The sequence below is a fragment of the Seriola lalandi genome, unplaced genomic scaffold (genome assembly GCF_002814215.2).
Source record: "Seriola lalandi dorsalis isolate HSWRI2012SDOR001 ecotype SW California unplaced genomic scaffold, Sedor1 jcf7180002054892, whole genome shotgun sequence".
Classification (NCBI taxonomy): Eukaryota; Metazoa; Chordata; class Actinopteri; order Carangiformes; family Carangidae; genus Seriola; species Seriola lalandi.
Window position 1 is genome coordinate 1,029,466 of NW_019525444.1, and position 21,397 is coordinate 1,050,862.

Consider the following 21,397-nt stretch of genomic DNA (forward strand, 5'->3'; position numbering starts at 1 on the left):
ACATTATCCATCTTTGTACCTACTCTGCCCCCCACCCCCCTCATTCAAACATACACTTACAGGAGAGGAATTGGCCGCCCTCCCCGGGCCACACAAAGGACAAAGAGGTGAGGCAGGCGCAGGTTGGAAAGTCTCTCTCATCAGGTGAGAGGTGATATGCGCCTCTAACTGCTGCTGCTGCATCCAGCCGCTGACAGCCCAAGGTGACTTTAAGCGCAGGATTCAGAGGGAAGTTTGCTGTGTTCACTTTGAACTTAAAGCCACAGAGAGCAGAGGCTGATTTAGTGAAGACAGTTTTATGTTTTATTACAGACTTCAGCATTGCTTTGGAGGCAGAAGTGATGCTGTTACTGAAGACAAGTCAGAAAGTGGATGGTAAAAGGAAGATTGAAATACATCTGAAACATTAATGTCATTCTGTTTCAATAATAGTTCACGTAACAGACATAAACGACAGGACTGGATATCATTGCACCTTCCCATGAGTCTTAATTGCAGATATGAGAACATTCTGTTGAGGTGTTAAAATACACAAAGAAACACAAAGCTCAAATACCCGTTTTGTGCAATTTAGCCCCATTCTCTGCCTCTACCTGAACACACACATATTACCAAACTGTTGACTGTCTTTGTGTGCTTATTTCCCCTCTTGAGTTTGACTACTTGTTGCTTAAGGGGCGATTGCACCACAGACAGGATAAGCCCTTTAAAGTAAACTCACCTCTTACTCAAAAAAAGGAACATACACTCCTCTGCTTTAGCCACACTCTTTAACACTTAAATTACATTGAAACAATACTGGAAATTGTTGTTCTTGTGTTAATAATCAAACATTTAAATCATTTAAAATAAGCAGGTTTTTAATAATGGTTTAGTATAAGACAAAAGTGCTGATAAAATCTGGATAGTGTCTCTAGAGTCTTTGTCTCCTCTATCACATGACAGCTGTGACTTTGTTATAGAGATGATTTGAATCTTTGTGAAAATATTCCCTTTTTAGAAGACAGTGAACCCTGGCATGTGACAGGCTACCCAAATTCCTCAGGTTTACAGTAGCTAGGCTATCACGTAGCTACTCTTCAGTCTCATCCCTGCAGAGCTGGAAGGAGGTCTGCGATGCTCTCCACGTAATAATCCGGCACCATCCCCTGCTTTTCCGCGCAACCGCTCTTCTGATGAGCCTCAGCATCCGCCACGGTGCTGACCCCCGTGAGGGTGAGGAGGGTCTTCAGACCGCAGTTGGAGCCCAGCATGATGTCCGTGTCGAGGCGGTCGCCCACCATCAGGCAGCGCTCGCGGTCCACGCCGAACTGCGAGGCCACGCAGTCGAACATGAAGTGGTTGGGTTTGCCCACCGTCTGGGCCTGGCGCTGGGCGGCTGTCTCGACGGCCTGCAGCAGGCAGCCTGTACCTGAGGGGGAGTTGAGGTGACCTTTTACTTAATGCCACTACAGATCACAGCAAATCTATTTAATTCCCTGTGCCATCAACTGATAATTTAGCTCGACAAAGGAAAGCGAGAGTTCCTGTGGCCCTTGCAGCTCATTGAAGGAGCACTCCAGCATCTGAGCCTTAAACTTCCATTAAAAAAAGGATAGTCAAAATAAAAGCTGTAGTATGATGACTTTAAGTCCTAGAGTCCAATCCAATCCATCATTAGAGTTATTTTTCTAAGACTTGACGAAGCTCATCCAGAGCCACAGAACACATGAAACAACTGTGCCCCTTTTTAAAAAAAATCTGTAAATTTGGTTATTGCTTGTTTTTTTCTTGAGGTCGCAGCATCTGCACCAGCTTTTTGACAAAGTTCCCACTCTTAACTCAACTCTTAAAAATGTATGGGTAATGTACAGTCTGGCTTTGTTTTACAGTTAAAGTGTCTAAAGAGAGTATTTCAATACTTCTGGCATTTGATGGACTTCAGAGCAGATGGGAGGAACAGGGTCAGACAGGTATGAGCCAAAACCTCTATTATATTTGCATACCTACCACAGGCCTTTACACATAACTGTGTGTCCTGGACTTTCCAGGAAGTAGACTTTTTTACATACACATAAGAACATTAAAGTTCTGCATCTTTCATGTGTTTGTTATTTTAAGCATGATTCAGTATCCAGCACGTTTCTCTTGAGAATGTATAGGTCTGTGAGTGATAAGTCTCTTTTTTTACTGACATGAAAAATGTATGTCAAGACCTGTCAAATTCAAAAAATGAAGCCTTATTTTCACCACACAAAACAAAAATTGTGTGAGTGTGAGAGCTCAACGTGTGTCAACAGCTTCACTTTGTGTGTTAATCTGCTCTAAGCCTCTTTAATGTGTCCGGTGTAGTATCCCTACCTGGCACAGCCTTGCCCCCCTCCAGGGGCAGCCTGGTGTCCCTGTTGGTTCCCACAAACAGACAGTCCTGCTGGGTCAGGTACTGCAAGGCTCTGTTCAGCTTCATGTAACTGAAATGTTCGTCAAAGCCGACCACCACCGCCTTCACCTCGGGGTCCAGAGGCACGTTGGCCCAGTCGATCTGCTTCCCGGAGATGTGGTCTGGTCCCACCCCGGTCTGCTGGATCCCCACGGCCTCCAGCTCCTGCTTCATCGCGTTGCTGCCTATCAGGTACACTTTGCCCTCCAGCTTGCAGACATTCTTCAGGTACATGGCGGAGCAGTACGCCGTCCCAAACACCTCGTCTTCCGTCACGTTGAACCCCAGCGTTGTCATTTTATCGGCGTACATCTTCCTCGTCTTGCTGCTGTTGTTGGTGACGAAGAAAACCTTCTTCCCATTTTTCTTGAGCAGGTTTATGACTTCAGCGGCGCCGGGGATGGCCTGGTCCCCCCGCCAGATGACCCCGTCGCAGTCAAACAGGACGCTGTCCACCGACTCCAGCACTTGTTTCACCAGCGCTCCGCTCAGCCGTGTGCATTTGGACCCAGACATCGCGGAGGACGGGAGTGATACCGAACCGTTACTCGCTGGCTGGTTTAAAATGAAACGCCTCAGATCTCTGGTAGCGTAGTTACCGCACTTTGCTTTCCCCCCACCGACCGAAGTCACGGACGTTACGGCATAAACTTCTGCAGCACAGTATGTAAAAAAAAAAAAAAAAAACGCCCAGTTTTGTCTTTGTGTTGAGTAATAAACTGGTTTGGTTTTAAAAGCGTAATATTAAAACTCACGAGAGAGGAGATCTGACCGGACCTGACCTTCTTCCTCTGAGCGTTGCTTCAATTCTGCGAGTTACTTCCGCACCGGCTTAAAGGGGCAGGAACAACACGCGAAGAAGTCCAGCCCCGCTTCCGGTTCAGTCCTAGTTTGTGTCAGTCAGGGCTGAAACTAAATTTTCATAAACAAAACTTTTAATAATATACTTTAATAATATAAATATTATTCCCATGATTAATAGATTATAATAATATGCATTAGAAAATCATAATATATCATATATAGTGCACACGAGATGCACAAGATCATACATGTCTTGCATTGTCCAACAGTCCAAAACCCCCAAATATTAAGTTTAATATAAGATAAGGTCAACCTAAATTCTTAGGAATCATCAAATGTTTGACATGTTTGCTTAATAATAACTATCAAGGAAACAATTAATTGATTACCAAAAGAGTTGCAGATTAATTTCCATTCAATCAACTGATCGATCAATCATTGCAGCTCTGATTACCATTACATCGAAGACACAGAGTTAAGCATCAGACTCTCTGAAAAATGGAAACTGCTGTCTTTGAAAAACTCAAGATGTTATTTTAACACCAGACAGACACCAGAAGCCATGCAGAAATCATTAACGTAAACTTTATTTCTCCAGTCAGAAGGCGTTCTTAGAAACAGTAAATATGAACGAACGAACAGTAAATGCAGCATAACAAAACAAGGGCAGTATCTTTTTTCAGTTGTCTTTTTTCTGAACAGGTTTTGGAGGGAAGAAAATCTCCCCCAGGTTTTTGAGAGGCCCTCGGCTGTAGTAGTATCTTTTAGAGTGGTCTGGCGCGGGGCTACAGAGATGGTCTGCTGTTGTAGTTGGGTGACAATGCTGACAAACATAACCTCGACTTTTGTACCACTCGTTGGAGGTCTGGTTGACCAGAGCCAGGTAGGAATGGAACAGGGCATAACCCGCCAGCAGGAAGAAGACGAAGACCAGAAAGCCCAACATGAAGATGACTCGGGGGAAGGTCAGGAACAGATGCTGGAGGGACAGAGGGAAAAAGAAAATGATTCGATTTGGAAATAAACATGGCTGTAACATATGTTTAGAAAGGGGTCAGCAGTACTGAGACTTGCCTGTACGACAAACAGAGGCCCCGCCGGCTGCTGCTCGCCATATTCATCTATATAACTGGCCCTCAGAAGTCCTGAGTGCAGTACGGCATGAAGCAGCATGTCTGCTGTTAGTAAGGCCATGTCGCCTGCCATGGCACAGACGCTGAAGAGGTAAAGCAGGAAGTAACGTGTGTTCTGAGCACCGATACAGTTGTTCACCCAGACACAGTGGTGGTCGAAACGCTGGACACACCTGTTGCAGACCCCTGAAATACAGACGGGTGTTAACAGTCAGCAGTAAATGAGATTTCTATTTCCTTTTTAGCCCGGAGGGAAAAGAACAGCACGAGTCTATAACACAGTACTCACTGCAATGTTTGGAGCGAGCTGGTTTGACAAGCTGGCAGGTCGGACAGGAGACCCCCGGGTGAAACAATCTCCTGTCATACGGATAGATGTGCAGCTGGGCGGCGACTTTCCTCTTTGTCACCGTGCCTGGCAGATGGAGAGTCAAGAGGAGGAGAGTGTAATAATCCTACAACTACTCTGTGATTTTCTCTGGCTATTCTTGTAAAAACACCAGCTAAAATTAGCTAAATGAGGCCTTAAAACCAGTGGTAAGGTAGAGCAGCATCACTCTTTAGGACCAGATAGAATGAACAGATCCTTTAGGAACAATGAAATTTCAAAATAGTGCATCCAACATGAGGATGCGGTATTTTTGCCTGTTTTACTGCACTAAGGGTGATGCTGTGTAGTCAGTCCCTTGATTACCAAACTCCCTAAGAAAACAGATTTACCCTCCAGATTACAAAATGAAATTACTGATGTATGTAATTACCAACCTCCTAGTTATTACACATAAGAAGACATAATTTGTCAGCACACTGATAAAGAATGAATCTCTGTCATGTTGGGAAGTGTTAAGGTTAGCTTGTCAGTTGCACTTCCTCTGCAACATACAGCAGCTAATAGAAAATTAACCTGGGTCTCTCTTGATGCAGAGGTAGAAAAAGAAGGTCTTGACGGCCAGCAGGATGTAAGGCACAGACAGGCTGGTCAGAGTGGTGTCCATCTCCCTGCAGAAGCCAAACACCTCGAAGGTGAACTCTGCATACACAGCGCACTCCAGAAGGACATGCAGATAGATGAACATGTTGTTCCTGCAGTTAAAAGCAGACAGCACAAACTGAAGGCTACAGAATTGCTTCACACAAAAACGAAAGGCAGAATTTGGCAGATAAGACCCAATCAAATATATTATGAGAACAGATTTTTACATGAGGACATTATTACTACAAACCTTTGATGAAACAGCCTGTGCATGGTCCACTGTGAAAACCTCTGGAGCCATTTTGGTGTAATTGGAGCAACTACCTGTGAAGATTATTGGCAACAGTTCTAAACGCAGTAGGTATGTGTCATTGCACTTCAAGATAATAGTGCAACAGCGCCACCAAGTGTCCGTTTATGAGAATAACAGTTAGTTTCAAGGCTATTCCTTCTTACCTTTACCACAGAGTTGAACAGTATGTTAAAGGGAGTTTGCTGCTGCCCTGAGTATTTGCAGACCAGGACTATACATGTCAGCACCACGACGACGTAGATAGCGAACAGAGTGAGGAAATCCATGTCTCACCTGGCTGCTTCACAGAGACAAAACAACAGGTGCTTATAGTACAAACTGACCACCAACAGGTAGCAAACTCAACAAGACGCTATAGCCATGTCACTGTTAAGTTTTTGTTGTTTATTTTTGTTCAAACATGGGTGAGACTTGTAGACGAAATAAAGCAGGGCGTGTCTTCTGAAATTAAAAGCACGTTCCTGCAAAAACCGACTCGGATGAGTTTACGTTAGCATGCTAACCTGCGTCAGTACCTGACGTTAGCGAACCAGCATATCGATTCTCTAAAGCCGTTAAATAATTAATTTCTCCCTTACCTTCTCGTCTAGTCACACATAGCTGCCTCTCAGTGTTTTATCTCACGTCAACATAGCTGGTTTGGCTTTCACTATGGCCACCAGCTTCACTTTTGGTCCATGCTCATGTTACTGTAAACAATGCTATTTCCTTAGCATCGATGTAGCTAACTTCCAAGCTAGTAGCTGACCCGCTGAGGCTGATGGTGCTGAATAAGGTGGGCTGTCTGCTGATATAAATGTGAACTTTGTCCACATATTCATAGTTTGCCGTCTACATATTGTTAATAAAATGATAAAATCTAAAGCTTAATATTAAATATAGTCGACATTCAAATAAGAACATAACTTTAAACTCAAAATAAAAATACATCATTACAAGTAAAAGTCCTGCATTCAAAGTGTAAGAGTAAAAGTATGTAAGCACAATCAAGAAAATGTATTTAAAATATTAAAAGTTAAAGCACTCAAGCAGACAAATCCCCTTAGCTGTGAGTGTTATAATATTATATATTATATTATTATTAATCAGGAATTCATGTGTAAGCACCATCTTAATGTTGCTGCATGTGTGGAGCTAATCTGAACTATTATGTATGGGACTGCAACTAATGATTATTTTCATTATTGATCATTCTGCAGATTATTTTCTTGTTTAATTGATTGGTTTATAAAAACGTTAGCAAAAGTTAATGTTAGCAAAAGCGAAATTTAGCAATTAATCTTCTGTCAATCGACTATTTTATTTATTAATTGTATCAGCTAAACTTTAACATATTCTTAGCAGTTTAATAAGAGAGCATCATAATTTGTAAAGTTAATAGTAAGAAAAGATAGTAAAAGTAAAGTTAAAAGTATAAATTTGTCTCTGAAATGTTGAGGAATAGAAGTATCAGCAAATAGAAATACTCAAAGTAAAGTACAAGTACCTCAAAATTGTACTTAAGTACAGTACTTAATTAAATGGCAAGGAGAACATTCCTTCTTCAAAGTCAGACTCCGAATTAAGATGTTTTATTCCAGTGCTTACATAAATAACTAACTCAGAGTTTCTTAGTATTGTTATCTCTCTCTTACTGTCATCCAGTGCTCCACACAACAACAACAACAAGGCATAACAAGACACCTGTTGGATCTGGTTGCGGACATGGCCCAACACTCATGTTACAGCTCACAGTGCTGGAGAGGGGAGTCTTACTTAGGAGCTGTGTGTGCGCGTCTATGGATGTTGTTTACAAAGGTAAGGGATGTGTGGTTGTGCTGGACTTTTGATGTGCTGTTCTGGTGTGTTTGTCATTTTGAATGTTTCTGATAATAGATAAGTAATCAGTCACAATGCACTGAATGTATTTGCAGTTATAGTTTAGGGTCGGGAAGTCTTTCTTAGTATTTTCCGCGCCATTTATGACTTGACTAATGACTCCCAGTTTTGTTTGTCTTAAAGATAAATCCGTTGCCTTGTATCTTAAGACAAAAACAAAACTTAAAGTATAATATAGACATGCTCAAATGTATGATTTCAGTGAAGAAGAATGTGTTACAGCTGTACTCACTGGACAGTTTTATCAGACTCAGTTGCCTGTAAAATGTCAGTTTTCTCATTATGTTGTCACACACGAGGGAACGGCCTTGGCTGTGGTGTAAGATGGGAGTTTGATTGAAGCAAACAATATGTGTTTGCAGATATAAGCCACTTGTGTTTAATTATTCATTTTGTACTGGACTGCCTGTTCTTTACTGTGTGCTTTGCCTCTAATGCCAGTTCACACTCCAATAGGAACCACCTGTACTCTCTCATCAGCTGTTATGAATTCTCATTTTAATGTTTTCTCTGCAACTTGTTAACTGCTATGGGTTATTGACACACCAGCTAATGACTTAATGTCAGATAATAACAGTATCTGAGGTGCCCTATCAATGATATTGAATAATATGATAACCTCTTTTATATATCTCCCCTATCTACATAATCTCTCACATTCAAGGGTGGACGCAAGTAATTACATTTACTCCTGTTATTGTAGTTGAATATCTTTTGTGTATTTTGTACCAGTCAGTTGTGTTCTTTGTTGCTGCTTATGACTTCGCCCACGTGCATTTCTGAAAGCTCTGCACACCCTGTGTGGGTGTTTTCATTTGACACCGATTGGACCTCTGCTCATGTTGAAGTTGGGCAGAGCGATGCCAAACTCACTTAGGAATTTTGTCTTTATGAGAAGCACTTGTGTAAGTAATACACATTACATTCAGCTACTTCAGGTCTTTTTGTTATTGATAATCTGCTGATTATTATCTCAATTAATCAATCTTTCTGTTGGTCTATAAAATAAAAAAAAATAGAAGATTGTAGGTGCTATTTGTAGGATGTGAAGTATCAAAAAAAAGAGAAAAACTGTGGCAGACAGCAGTGCACGCCCAGCTCAGACCAGCCCACCGATTGGACCAGACGACACAGAATGAATGGGCTGAAAGTGACAGAGACTGCACCAGTTTTCACTTTCACGTCTCATTGTTCCACAAATAAACCTATGGCTTCAGGATCATTTAAAGGACGATATAATCAAATTAAAAATTCCACACGCACAGTGGCTTTAAGATTATCGGACTATTTCACCTGCTCTGTACTAGCAGTCAAAAGCCTGCATTGTCAGATACAGACTGTGTCTTGACACTGCAGTTTTTTGTCATATGTTCTGATTTACCACCTGATAACACCTGTCCTAAGGCATGCATGTTGCCTATATGATTCCACTACAGTCAGTGTACGTGTTCGTCATGGGAGGGGAGCATGTGTTCCTTCAGTATTAATGACAAAGGGCTGGAGGAGTGCTGAAGATTCAGCTCATAATCCAGCTAATCCTACAGGCTAAAGTCTTAAATTGCCCCTGCTCCTTCTCAATGGACTGAACATTTCAGTGTGCTCACACACACGGACACGCAGAATTCCAGGCAAGCAGACGCTCCAATTAGTACTCATCAGGCTTTCTTGCATCGACGCAGAGTGATTCTGGGCCAGGAGCGGTCCCTCGGAGAGCCACCTAGCCAAGAGAGGAGGAGAAGGAAAAAGACACACTGGTGTATTTATAGAAAAATGAGGCCTCACAATACCCTTTTTGGAGAGAGAATTATTAAGGAGCCGAGGTGCGCGGGTGTACGCGTCCCAGTTTTCTGATTAACACTGTGCAAGCAGACTGGCCCAAGGATGAATCAGGGATGAGACGCAGGACTAACTCCTTGACACACTCACAAAGAGACTGCACTGGCTTTTCATGCACACTCACCCTTTGCTCATGAGGAGGCTGCTGTGGTTTCAGGGTGGATGAATGGGGCTATATTTTGAGTTTGTCACGCTCTCTGTTTGACTTTGGGTTGTGGGGTGGTCAGGGGGGAGGTTGTTTTTTTTTAATTATTTTTTTTACATTATATTTGAGAGGACAGATTGGATATTAGCCTGCTAGCAGGCCACCTTGACATTCAAGATGAAGAAGTTTTTGCAAAACAAAAAAGGCAGATACTCTTTTCGGCAGAGCAAACGGGGCTCTCGGTGTCCATCTAAAGATTTCTGTAAGTCTTACCAGTTTTGTCCATTGTGTGAATCCTGCTGTGCTGTGGTATTAGAGGCTGTGGAGCACATCATTAGCCTCCAGCTGAGCGAGAGGGTTTATAGTAGATTATATTTAGCAAACACCAACATGTCAATTTTTGTAATTATGTATTTTTCATATTAGAGGTGTTTTTGAAAACTGTCAAATATGGGTTAATTCATTCTGATTTTAATATTTCAATCCAAAATTGAGCCTTTCTATTTGCCATTTTGCCTTATTTATTTGTTATTTGCTGTTTTCTATCTCCTTCATGCTTAAAACTCATCAGTGCAGTCAGTGGTGTGCTCTCTTACTTTGCTGCCTAATTACCGTTCAACAGGCAAGACTTGCATGTGCACTGAGTAAAATAAAAAAATTAGCTGGAGGAACTTTTGTCTCTCAAGCTAATTAAGGTCACAATCTCTGCGACGCCTTAATTTGATTGGCTGCTATGGAGTTTGTGAACCAGGTCAGGGACCGCTGAGTGTGTCATGGCTCAGGGTAGAGGGTTACAGAGCCGTTCACGATAGTACAACTTGAGACACGGGAGACAGCAGGAGGAAGGAGACGGGGAACAACTGCGTCAGTGCAAAGGATTGTTTGATCTAAGCGTGTGTTTGCAATGTCGATAGACTTGGGTGTATTGGCCACTGTGGGTAAGTGTGTTTGAATGTGTGTGCATCTTTTACTTTCTTTCTCAACTCTTCTCTTCCACCTCCACCTTTTCTCTCGCTCTCCCTCTCCTCCCGTAAGTCCTCAGCATGCCGTCGTCCAACCAGGGCTGGCCTGAGGATTTTGGCTTCCAGCTCGGTGGGAATGGGCCCAGCTACATCCTCTCTGTGGAGGAAGGCAGCAGCGCCCACCTTGCAGGGTTGCAGGCGGGGGACCAGGTCCTGGAGATCGAGGGCCATAATGTGTCGACACTGGGTCCGCAAGCCGTCATCGCCATCGCCCAGACTCAGAAGAACATCCCTCCCAGTATCGGAGTGGTGTCCCGCATACAGCAGGTCTGACGGCCCTTAAATCCATCACAGCGATACTGCGACTGTGGATTAATGTCTGTGGAATTACATGACATAGTAAAGTAACCTGTAGATCTGGTGTTTTGGGGTGATGTTCTGGGGTCAAACACTGAGGCAAATTCTTAAATTATACATATTCTTTTCACCCATTACAGATGGACATCGTACCAGGTCCGGATGGTCGTTTCGGGTTCACCATCGTAGGGGACTGCCCCCTGCTGGTGGAGGACTGCTCGCCTTGCTCTCCGGCTGGCCGCGCGGGTCTGAGGGCCGGTGACTACGTCATGGAGGTCAACGGCATCCCCGTCAGGCAGCACGAGACGGCCGCGGCGCTGATCAAGGCCTCCCAGGGGAGGACGCTCCGGCTGGGGGTGCTGTGCCTCGGCCCCAGGCAGAAACACAGCGTCAGCATAGATGACAGTCAGATGGGTGGAGAGGGGGCAAGACTGGACCGTAAACATAAAGCTCTGGAGTTCAACAGGAAGGTACATTGAAATACATACACTCACAGCTGAGTCCGGGTTAGCTCCTACACCTGGTCCAGTTGAGTTGTAGAGTTTAAATTAGATTCTCACTGTGATCAATGGAGTCCTACATGAAGCCAAAGTTAGAACAGTTTGGTTGTTTCACAGGAGGGATTTGTGTGTTAATGGTCTTTTTTTTGTGTGTACTTTTCTCACTGGTTTAAAGTGGATGGAGTAAATTTGGAAAAAGGTGATGTCGTGCATTTCTGTGCACCAATCAGAATTGAGCAATACTGTTGTTGTATCTGATCAAACCATGCCCACACAATCCTGATGAAGTAGTTTAGCTGAGTTTTACATGTGCACAAGTTTTAATAAATAACACCGAATAATGTTTTCTTTCATTACTGCTTATTCAGGTTGTAATATTTAATATAATGATTTAATAATAGAAATATTTATGGTTGTAAGTATGAAAAAAATGTTATAGTGATGCTAAATCCTTTAACGTCCAACAAATGTATGTGTGGAATTCCATCAGATGCACAAGCCTTTAAATAATTTATAGTGCAAGAAAAAAACTAAAACAAATAGAGGCACACAAGTGTTGTCATGGTAACAATCTAGCACTGTGTGAAACTATGAGGTGACAGCATCTCGTCCTGAAACTACTCCCTGCTTCTGACATCACTGTGCAATCTCCATCAGGTTGACCAGATTTTAGGTGACGAACCCGAAGTGAAAGAGAAACTCTTCACGGTGCTGAAGCAGTATGCAGCAGAGAAGAGAGTGGAGTGGTTGGCCTCCGTCCTGCCAGAGGTACTCACCACTGACGAGCATCGACAGCTCATCTCCAACATCAGGTAAGAGCCAGAGTGTTTCAATCTCATTTATCTCACGTGGTATAGAATAAATGATGGTAGAAAAGTACAGAAAGTATTTGTAATATGGCAGCAAGTTCAGTGGAAACCTACCGCTTTAGTCCAGCAGCAGAAACAGTGTGTTAATACTGACAAAATGTGTTATCCATAGGCATCCAGGACAGGCTGAGACATGTATCATGCCACAAAGACATCCTGATTTGTGTCCGGTTAGCGAACCCTTATCAGATGTTACTCTCTTCTGTTTACCCCAATGTTTCCTTTACGTTCTGTGCAGGTCAAACTGTCCATTAAACCCCAATGTTCTCCCCATAAAAGCCTAAAAAATATATTATTATATATTAAGTACACAAGATTGATTCTTGACAGTCAGTATTGCAGTTTGTGCTACTGCAAAACTTCCACTGTTGTTTAGTTATTACAGTCTCTCTCGGCACACTTGTCATTTTCAAGTCCCAGTGAAAAGTAAAATAATCTGCAGGGATTTGATTCATAATAACCACATAAACAGGCTTTTCCTGTTGCTCATTCTGTCACAGGATGGATTAGAGGGGGTCCCGCCCAGCCATTATAAAGCTTCACTTTAGGTTTAGGTGGGCCCCATCTGGCGCCCGGGGTTTAATCCACAGTGACCCTTCAAGTCGCTTAAAGTCTCATCATCTGTGTTAGTGAAACTGAGAGACTACACTGACTTGGAGGGACCCGAGCTTAGGGTTTTCAGCAGTAAACGAGAATTGGCAACGTGAAGTGAATTCACAGCATGGAGGCGTCTGTGATGAAGAGCCACAGACCGATTTAGTTGAGTACTCGCTTTATGGGAAACATCTTTCAGTACTTGTGGCCATGCTGTTCTGTATCTGCTGTTCATTTTACAAAAAACAAACAAACAAACAAACAAACAAAAAAAAACTGGATCTACACCCAACAGGTTTTTTGATGGTGTGTTGAAGTGTGTGTCCCTGAGATGGAATAACGCCAAGTAACTGAATGTGAAAAACCATTCAGACGGCCAGAATTACCTGGTTGTCTTCGTGCCAGTATGACCAGCGTCCCTGCCTCTCTCTAAATCCCTGCACAGTTTGTCCACAGATTGCACTTTTTCCACAAGTTGAGCCAATCAAACCTTTTATTCTCTTACTACAGTGGCTTCCTCCACTACTACTACACCACTTTCAGCTCTGTTTAGTGGTATTAATACACTGTAAGAAGGGTTTCCAGCAGTGCGGGATCAGTGTGGAGGTAGTTGCATCGTTTCCCTACCTGAAATGATGTGAGGCAACGGGATTTTTCTCTCTTAAATTGGTCATGAATAATTCAAACACCGTCGGCTGAGAACTCCTCATTGGTATTTGTGTAATGAAGGACACTCCTGTTTGCTTGAGCACCAATAATAACACTGAAGCCATCTCTCTGTGGTTTTTCCATCCCCCACTCATCTCACAACTCTCTTACCTCTCTCCCCATCTCTCTCCCTCTCCCTCTCTCTCTCTCTCTCTCTCTCTCTCTGAGGGGATTTTTTATGTTTTGTTCTGATGGATTTTCTTACTATTGTGCTGAGAGCTCAGGCACTTCCCTGCTCTGTCTGTGTGGTGACTTTTTTCCCTTGACACTTGGGTAGAGGCAGCCTCCTGCTTGCACCAAAGGTCCCACCATGTCTTTTATCCTCCTCAGCCAAGGATCACTGTAGCAGTGGGTGTGTCTGCTGTTCTGATCACTACTGCCATAGGTGGTGCAACTCGTGTTTAGATTTGTTTTATTTTGGAGCTATGGGTGACATTTAAAACGATGAATTGCCTGGGGTGAGTACATCTCATTCTTTTCACACGAAGGTTTTATGAAATGTGGTTGTGGTTGGTTGGTTGTTTGCTTTTGAGGGAATTTTTTTTTTTTAAAAACTGCATTTTTATCAGCTTATTCTGTGAATTTTCTTCTATGTGAAGTGGGAGGGGAGTGAATATTTAATGCAATCTGACACAGGACATGGCGATGGCTGCTGATGTTGGTTCTGTTCATTCTCCAGCTTCTTTCTAAGGTCTCTCCAAGGCAATTTACCACAGAGCTTTAAATATATGATTTATTAATTGTAGTGAAAACTCAACAGCATACTCATGCAGTTTGATGTGATGTGACAGCACTTGGATGGATGGACACTGCTTGTTGAAACAGTTAACAATACACAGACCTGCTGCTGCTGTGCCTGTCTCTAAGTGACTGAAGTCATCAGGATGAGTGATGCGCTGCTTTTAGGATGTAATCTCATGACACGTGTTTGGGTGGGTGGGGGTCTGTGTGTGTGTGTGTGTGTGTTTGTGTGTGTGTGTGTGTGTGTTTGAGCGGTGGATGCTTTTGAGCATCATGTTGACTTGCAGATTACATAAATATTACTTTTTAAATTTCATCTGCCTGTATTATACCGAGTGTGTGTGTGTGTGTGTGTGTGTGTGTGTGTGTGTACATTAGAACATTAGATGTGTTTAAAAGCAGATGTGCTTATCGAGCTAAATAAGTCTTTTACAACTCTAACTAATCATCCAAACCATGTTACTGTCTCTTACTGTGGTGGTAGTGGTGCCTAATATAATATATATATATATATATATATATAATATATAATGGTTGGTCCTGACCAGTCACAATAATGCAGTTACCAGCTCCTCCAGATCTGCTCTACACTACATGCACAAAGCTTTCTTTTTCAGTAGCGTTGATAATGATGGTGTTTAATCTTAACTACAGGATCCAGTAGCTGGAGCCAGTTCTAAGCTGCTGCACTGCACCAGATGAGAAACATTAGTGGCTCCCAAGTACCTTAAAGCTGTTTTTATTAAAGTTGGTGATGAACACAAACAGACAATGAAAGCAACGCATTCATAACTTGCTTATTTCCAATATAAACACAGTCCATTTATCTTTAGAAAGAATGGGAGAATTGCTTACCACCTTGTTCAGGCTGAAGGAAGAACAAACGCCCTTATAGACCATTAAGAACTGGACATAAAAATATGTTGTGTTCAAGATAAAACGTGTCAGAGTGAGATCACTGTAGGAAATAATAAGACAAACCAAATTCTCTTCCTCAGGTTTATAAAAAACTGTTCAAATGAAACTGTCTGAGAAGCCAAAATCACTCCTCAACTGAACCGGTCAAACCTCGAGGACATGTCGATGTGGCTTCACACTGCAGGATCATCAGCAAAAACAGCTGTGGACCACTGATCTGACCAGCTCCACTCAGGTCCGGTGTTTGGTCCATTTTGAACTGATCCTCAGTGGAGCTACTATCACAGAGATCTGTGTAATTCTGTAGCGCCATCATCAATTAAACCATTAATAATTACCAAATAGATTCAGTATAATGGACGTGAATGAGGTATAGGCATCACATGTGGGATAAGTGTGTGTACAGTATATGTATGTATATCTATATATACAGCCTTCAGTCCTGTCTGAACCTGGAACCTCTGCATACTGTAAGTTATGTAACATATTATTAATATTTCCCATTGTTTTCTTTGCTTGTTTTCTGTTTTTATTATTTAGTTTTTATCAGGATCCCTTTTATAAACAGGGGTTCACTTTGATCACACATATTTTTAACATGTCTGAGCGGTGGATCAGATGCGGCTGACCTTTCCCACTACCACAGTCTGTAAATATCCTGGACACAGACCAGAAACTCACTGATGCTCGTATAAGTCTTTTTTTAATTCCACAGCTTTTTATCCCTAAATTTATCCCTTTTTTGTCAGTGTTAAAAAGAAGGAGGGCAAAAAAAGATCATTTAAGGAGAAGTCCTCCATCACACTGCTTCCATTATTTTCGAGGACACACGTTGTTATGTCACATCTGCATGTGTTTAGACACGGCAACAAAGCGCACAGTTAAAGACTCACTTACCTGCACTGGAGCCACATCTGGACACTTGAAATGAAATGAGGTCTCCTCTTTGTAGTTTTCTGCTTGTCATTCCTCCCTTTTGAGAAATCTGTCCCTTCCTCCCTGCTTGCTTCCTCCTCCACAACCCTCCTTCAGATAATTATAGATCTCTGTTCTTTATAAATGAGGTCAAATCAGAGCACTCACTTAGTTTCCAAGAGTTGACGCGGAAAACTTTTTGTGATGAGGCGGCTGTTTCAACAGATGGCATTTCATTCTGAGGTGGATCAACATCTGCATTTATAAAAACATAATGCTGATAGCAGCAGCTGCACACAAACACACACACACACACACACACACACACACACACACACACACACCCTGACACAGACAGGTTCCTGTATGTGTGTGAGAGACGGAGACGAATTAGTGCTGTGATATGAATAGATGACAAATAGCAGGGAAGCGCGAATAGCAAACAGAGGGACTGTGTGGGCTGCTACACCTACATCACTACAGAACATTTATTTATATCTCTGGAGTTTGCTTGTTGTAGCCGGTAGTCTGTGCTCAGTCAACAGCGTCTCAGACTGCAGTCAGATGCAAGTACATCTCAAACCTGATCACAATCTGCAGCGACAGTGACAGCAGGCTAAGAATATGTGGCCTATATATTTTACTGAAAAGATTTTGTCCCAAAAATGAGACACCCACCATTTGTTAAAAGTGGCAGCTGAGCTAAAACGAGTCATAGCAAACACATTTAAATAAATAGTGTGTGTTTTAGGATCGCAGGTAACTTAAAGCTGCTATGTGTAGATTTTTATTCCCTTATAACATCTTTCAAATGATTCAATTCTGCTGCTAAACATGGAAAATTGGGTGAAGATAAGACGCCTTTGGAAATATAATTGTTATTTTTCACACAAGGGGTAAAAAAATGTTTTAAAATTTAAAATAAATAAAATTGCCCTACATTAAAATTGAACCGCTCATCCCAAAGATCCTACACCTCCAATCATCATAACTTGATACTGTTATACATAAAACGCTCTCCACCTGAACGCCCAGGTCTCTCAGACAAGGCTTTCTGTTAAAGTTGTCTCAATAAAAAATGCCAAATGTGAGATAAACTTGATGACAGGCTCAGCAGTTCTAAATTGATCTTCGAAAGCTTAAGTTTAATTGGCTGCTTTAATCACATGGCTGTAAAACTGCAGCTGCTGTGAGCCATTAAAAAATCGCGTAATAAACACGATAATTCAAGCAGGAGCAAAATGACAGGCTGCTGCGTCGCTGCTCTTTTGTCGTTGTGTTGTTGTTGTCGTTGTGTTGTTGTTGTGGTTGTTGTTGTTGTTGTTGTTGTGGTGGTGCTGAACGGAGAGCTCCTGTGAAGAGAGCAGCAGCGTGTTGTTCATTCATTCTGCCACTGGGGGGAAAAAAACTAATGTCAGATTTTTTAGGTTTGGAATATTAAACCTTTTCACTCAACAGATCCGTGATGTAGAACCTTGCACGGGACTGTATCTGATTACTTTCAGTATGTAGCAGTAGACTTCAGCTCACCTGCAGTGTGTTGTGTCTATTTTTATTACAGACTAACCTTTTGGCAGCGCCTACAACACACGATGAGATTAGTTCCCCAGAAGTTTGATAAAAAAAAAAAAAAAAGTTAACTATCTTTAAAAATCAAAAAGTAATGAATAGTGTTTTTTTTGTTTTTACCTGGTTAGCAAAATATGAACACAGATTAAATGTAGAGTAGCATGAGATCTGAAACTGACAAGAAATTGCTGTGCAGAAACACCAAAGGTCAGTGGAGAACAGCGCTGCCATTACACAGTTGTTGCATCGTTGTTGAAGTTTTTAAACTGCTGGTTATCTGAACTGGTATCGGCCTTATAGAGAGAGAATGGATCAGGATCTATTTGATTCTCTTCTATTTCAATTAACCCCCTGAAACAGTGCACATCTGATGCGCAGTTTTTTTTTTCCCTTCATACATGTGACTCGTGTCATTGTGACCTTTTGGGTTCCACACATCCAGATTTATTTTTGCTATAAACTATAAAAACAGCACAGGGCTGAAGGTTTTCTGTATTTACTCAGATACCTTTTAATAAAAATGCAAGAAATAGTAAACAAGTCTGGATAATGAAATGAGCAGCAGACAGGCCTCACGTTTGTTGTGAAGTTGTTTTTTTCTGTCTCTCTCTCCTTCTCGCTGTACAATAAGTGTGTCCTAATTGCCTTATTTAGCTGTCATAGTTGTTTTTACGCAGCTTAATTAGCTTCTTGTGGACACGTACAGTGGTAGCTGTTGTCTCTCTCTCTCTCTCTCTCTCTCGGCGCGTGTGTCGCTAATTACTCGCCTGGTGCTGTTGTGCACAGACCGCGCTGCCGCCTGTCTGCTGGTGGCTGATTCATCTGATCAGCAGATCAGCGGCAGATCAGCCAGTCAGATCACAACAGACTGGTGTAGGCGGGAATCAAAAAACGCTTGTTTGTGCGAATCTGTGCTCGAGCTCAGCTCTCAGTTGGATCTTAACGTCGCTGTGATTCAACAAACATGGAATCAAATAATTAACTTCTGCCTCTTCTGACACGTCGGGTTGGTTAAACAGTGCAGTATGAATTTTCTACATTTCCTTTGGGTCCGGTTTTGGAAAAAGACGTGGTGTTAACATATGTGACATGCTGTGTGTTTATACTGTGTATTCTCCTGTAGGCTCTTGTTTCTTCCCTCTGATGAGAACATATTCATTGTTGTCACAATAAAGCCTCCAAAATAAAAAATAAGATGATCTTGGCCAGTTGGCTCATAGTACTGTTACAGTGTGAATATCCCCACAGGTATAGTTTTAGAAAGTGTGTGTGCGAATTAAAACCAGTAACTGGTTTTAATGTTAATGTGGTTTAATGGTGTGTGTGTGTGTGTGTGTGTGTGTGTGTGTGTGTGTGTGTGGAGGGGTGGACAGCACAGCATGTACAGAACACACTTATCTCTTAGCAAGATTATTGTGCCATGAAACGTATGTTTGTAGTCTACAGTTCAACATGGAACCTCACTGCTTTTCCCCGTACAGACTAAAACGTGTTTGTAGCAGCGAGTACTGAAAACCGTCAAGTCAGATTTTTTCTTAAAATCTTCTTTAATCAGATCGTTTTCGGAGTTGAATCAGTCAGATTTATTTTGGTAAAGTTTTTCATGAGGCTGTTTGTGTTTAACGTTAAAACTTTGGCTTCTGTTGTTAAAATAAAGAAAGCGTAAGATCTGAGAAATGTGGCGTTTGAATGAAAATTGAGTGAAAACAGCTTCATCTGAACAGGATAAAGCTGCCTGTTTATTGTTCTTCACAACTGAAAAGAGAATGATTAATATAGTAAAAACCTATCCACCTACTCAGTGCTGTTTTTCATTCGGTTAATGATGCCTCTCTCTCATAAAGCTGGAAAACTTTAAAGTATTAAAATGTGAAAATTGTTAAGGTCCGAGGTCGAGTAGATGATGCCAGCTTCCTGCTCAGTGCTCACTCTGACAAAGTGACACAGAGGTGAGGCGTGGACGGAAGTGTAGGAGAGCGAGAGAGTGAGATACTGTAGAGAGAGAGAGAGAGAGAGTGAGAGAGAGAGAGCAGAGGAGAAATCCCATGCTCGCTCACTCCCACACCTTTTTTCTCCTGCTGTATTCTGGCTCTGAAACCTCACGCTGCAGCAGTGAGACTCCAGCGAGCAGCGAGTGATGCCAAGGTTTCCTCACTGTCTCTCCTCAGAGCAAGATCTTTTTCTCTCTGGCTTCCCATTTAACTTCTCTTCTTATCTCCTCTCTGGGGACAGCAGTCTCCTCCACGTCATCCGTCCATCACAAGCGTTTTTTTTCCTTTTCTTGTCTTTGAGTCTGAGTGCTGAAGGAGGAAGCCTGTTGATTTGAATTTGGCGTGGACTTGGATTGTGAAGATTATCTCGGTAGAAATCGATGATGATGCTGGATGTTTGATTTATTTCACTGGAAATCCAAGATTTTTGATTATGGACTGTGCGCTTTCAGAATGGGTCGAGGTGGATCTGTGATGTAGATCCATCCTCTTTCCTGCTCTTTTCTTTTTTTGTTTTTTTAATTCTGAGGCAACTCTTGTGGACAGACGAACTTATATCACCCCTCATTTATTTCCCTCACATGCCACCATGTTTGCCAGGATCTTCATCCCGAAGAAGCACCGGCAGCGCTTCGACGAGGCTGTCTCCCAGAACGTGATCAACCGGCTGTGCCGCAGCAAGAGCATCAGCGAGCCTCACGGCAGAGTGCGGCGCAGTCGGAGCGAGGATCACTCCGAGCGCCGCCACGGGTCCAAACGGGCCAGCTCCGTGCCCAGGGATGGAGGAGAACCCGGAGGGAGGGGTGAGGGAGAAAGAGACAGGGGCTTAAGGAAGTCCGTCTCTGGGGTACCAGCACATCCCCCCATTGGACCGAATCAGAGGTGAGCAGACGTGTGTGTGATGGGAATTCAGGCTGCCAACAGGTTAATCTCAACACATAATGCAACAGCCGATGATTCACTTCCTTATTCAGATATTTAGAGTAGTTTTGAAAACATATCAGAATCAGGGGACAAGGTATTTTCTCATACAGTGTCTGAACTTAAGAAATGCAAAATCTATGTGTATAAGAATCATGTTTTTATAGCGTACAGTGTAAGTCAGAGACAGTGTTCAGATGTACAGTATTTCTATTTCTGCCACCTCCAACTATTCAACATGTTAAATCTGCATCGTTTCAGAGCCCCTGACCGCTCCACCTCTCCGGCTCAGCCTCCACCCACCAACACACTGATTACACGACTGTCCAATTAATAACAGCACAAATGGGTTTAGTGCAGGATTACACGGGGTGGCAGTGCACTCCCACACTCCCACACTAAGCCAGCCAACTAAATCCCAAGATCTGTCTTCATCCACATGGGAGAGAAAATAATGTGAAGCTGAACATGTCAAGTGTGAACATATTGACAGGTCACACAACAAGAGACAAACTGATTGTGTTGAGGGGGAGAGATTACGTCGTATGGTTAAAGTGGCACAGTCACAATAAGAAAGTGTTGCTGCATGCATCCCTGAGTAACCCCCCCACCCACTCCCACTCCAAGAGTGTTGTGTAACTCTGTTGTGTCTCCACAGTAACTAGATAGATAGATAAGTTTTAATCATTTTCAAATAAATAGATATAACTTTTTATTTTAATGACTCCTCCCACAGATGTGATTGTTTTACTACAACTACAAACAGCCTATTGATGAAGATAATCAAAATCAATCACTATAGATTGGCAATTGTCTCCTCAGGTCAATATTGAAGCTGGTGCACAATGTGC

General features: G+C 42.4%; 3 protein-coding genes across 3 annotated transcripts in view; 1 reads left to right on the forward strand and 2 right to left on the reverse strand.

The window, feature by feature from the left end:
* Positions 1 to 280: 280 nt before the first annotated feature.
* On the reverse strand, positions 281 to 3,231 carry pgp (phosphoglycolate phosphatase). Its single transcript, XM_023429237.2, has 2 exons — positions 2,341 to 3,231; positions 281 to 1,411 (listed from the first exon to the last, which is right to left on the reverse strand). The coding sequence occupies exons 1-2, from the start codon at positions 2,933 to 2,935 to the stop codon at positions 1,086 to 1,088; spliced, it is 921 nt and encodes a 306-aa protein (XP_023285005.1). The 5' UTR covers positions 2,936 to 3,231; the 3' UTR covers positions 281 to 1,085.
* A 561-nt stretch (positions 3,232 to 3,792) lies between these two features.
* Positions 3,793 to 5,919, reverse strand: zdhhc4 (zDHHC palmitoyltransferase 4). The gene is made up of 6 exons (XM_023429296.2): positions 5,786 to 5,919; positions 5,580 to 5,653; positions 5,261 to 5,439; positions 4,646 to 4,771; positions 4,298 to 4,542; positions 3,793 to 4,202 (listed from the first exon to the last, which is right to left on the reverse strand). The coding sequence occupies exons 1-6, from the start codon at positions 5,906 to 5,908 to the stop codon at positions 3,903 to 3,905; spliced, it is 1,047 nt and encodes a 348-aa protein (XP_023285064.1). The 5' UTR covers positions 5,909 to 5,919; the 3' UTR covers positions 3,793 to 3,902.
* grid2ipb (glutamate receptor, ionotropic, delta 2 (Grid2) interacting protein, b) overlaps positions 5,837 to 21,397 on the forward strand; it is a 37,876-nt gene continuing 22,315 nt past the window's right edge. Inside the window, exons 1-6 of the mRNA XM_023429294.2 lie at positions 5,837 to 5,974; positions 7,287 to 7,439; positions 10,537 to 10,790; positions 10,961 to 11,290; positions 11,978 to 12,132; positions 20,226 to 20,507. Coding sequence (XP_023285062.1) covers positions 7,361 to 7,439; positions 10,537 to 10,790; positions 10,961 to 11,290; positions 11,978 to 12,132; positions 20,226 to 20,507 — 1,100 coding nt within the window. The 5' untranslated portion in view covers positions 5,837 to 5,974; positions 7,287 to 7,360. The remainder of the gene's footprint in view (positions 5,975 to 7,286; positions 7,440 to 10,536; positions 10,791 to 10,960; positions 11,291 to 11,977; positions 12,133 to 20,225; positions 20,508 to 21,397) is intronic.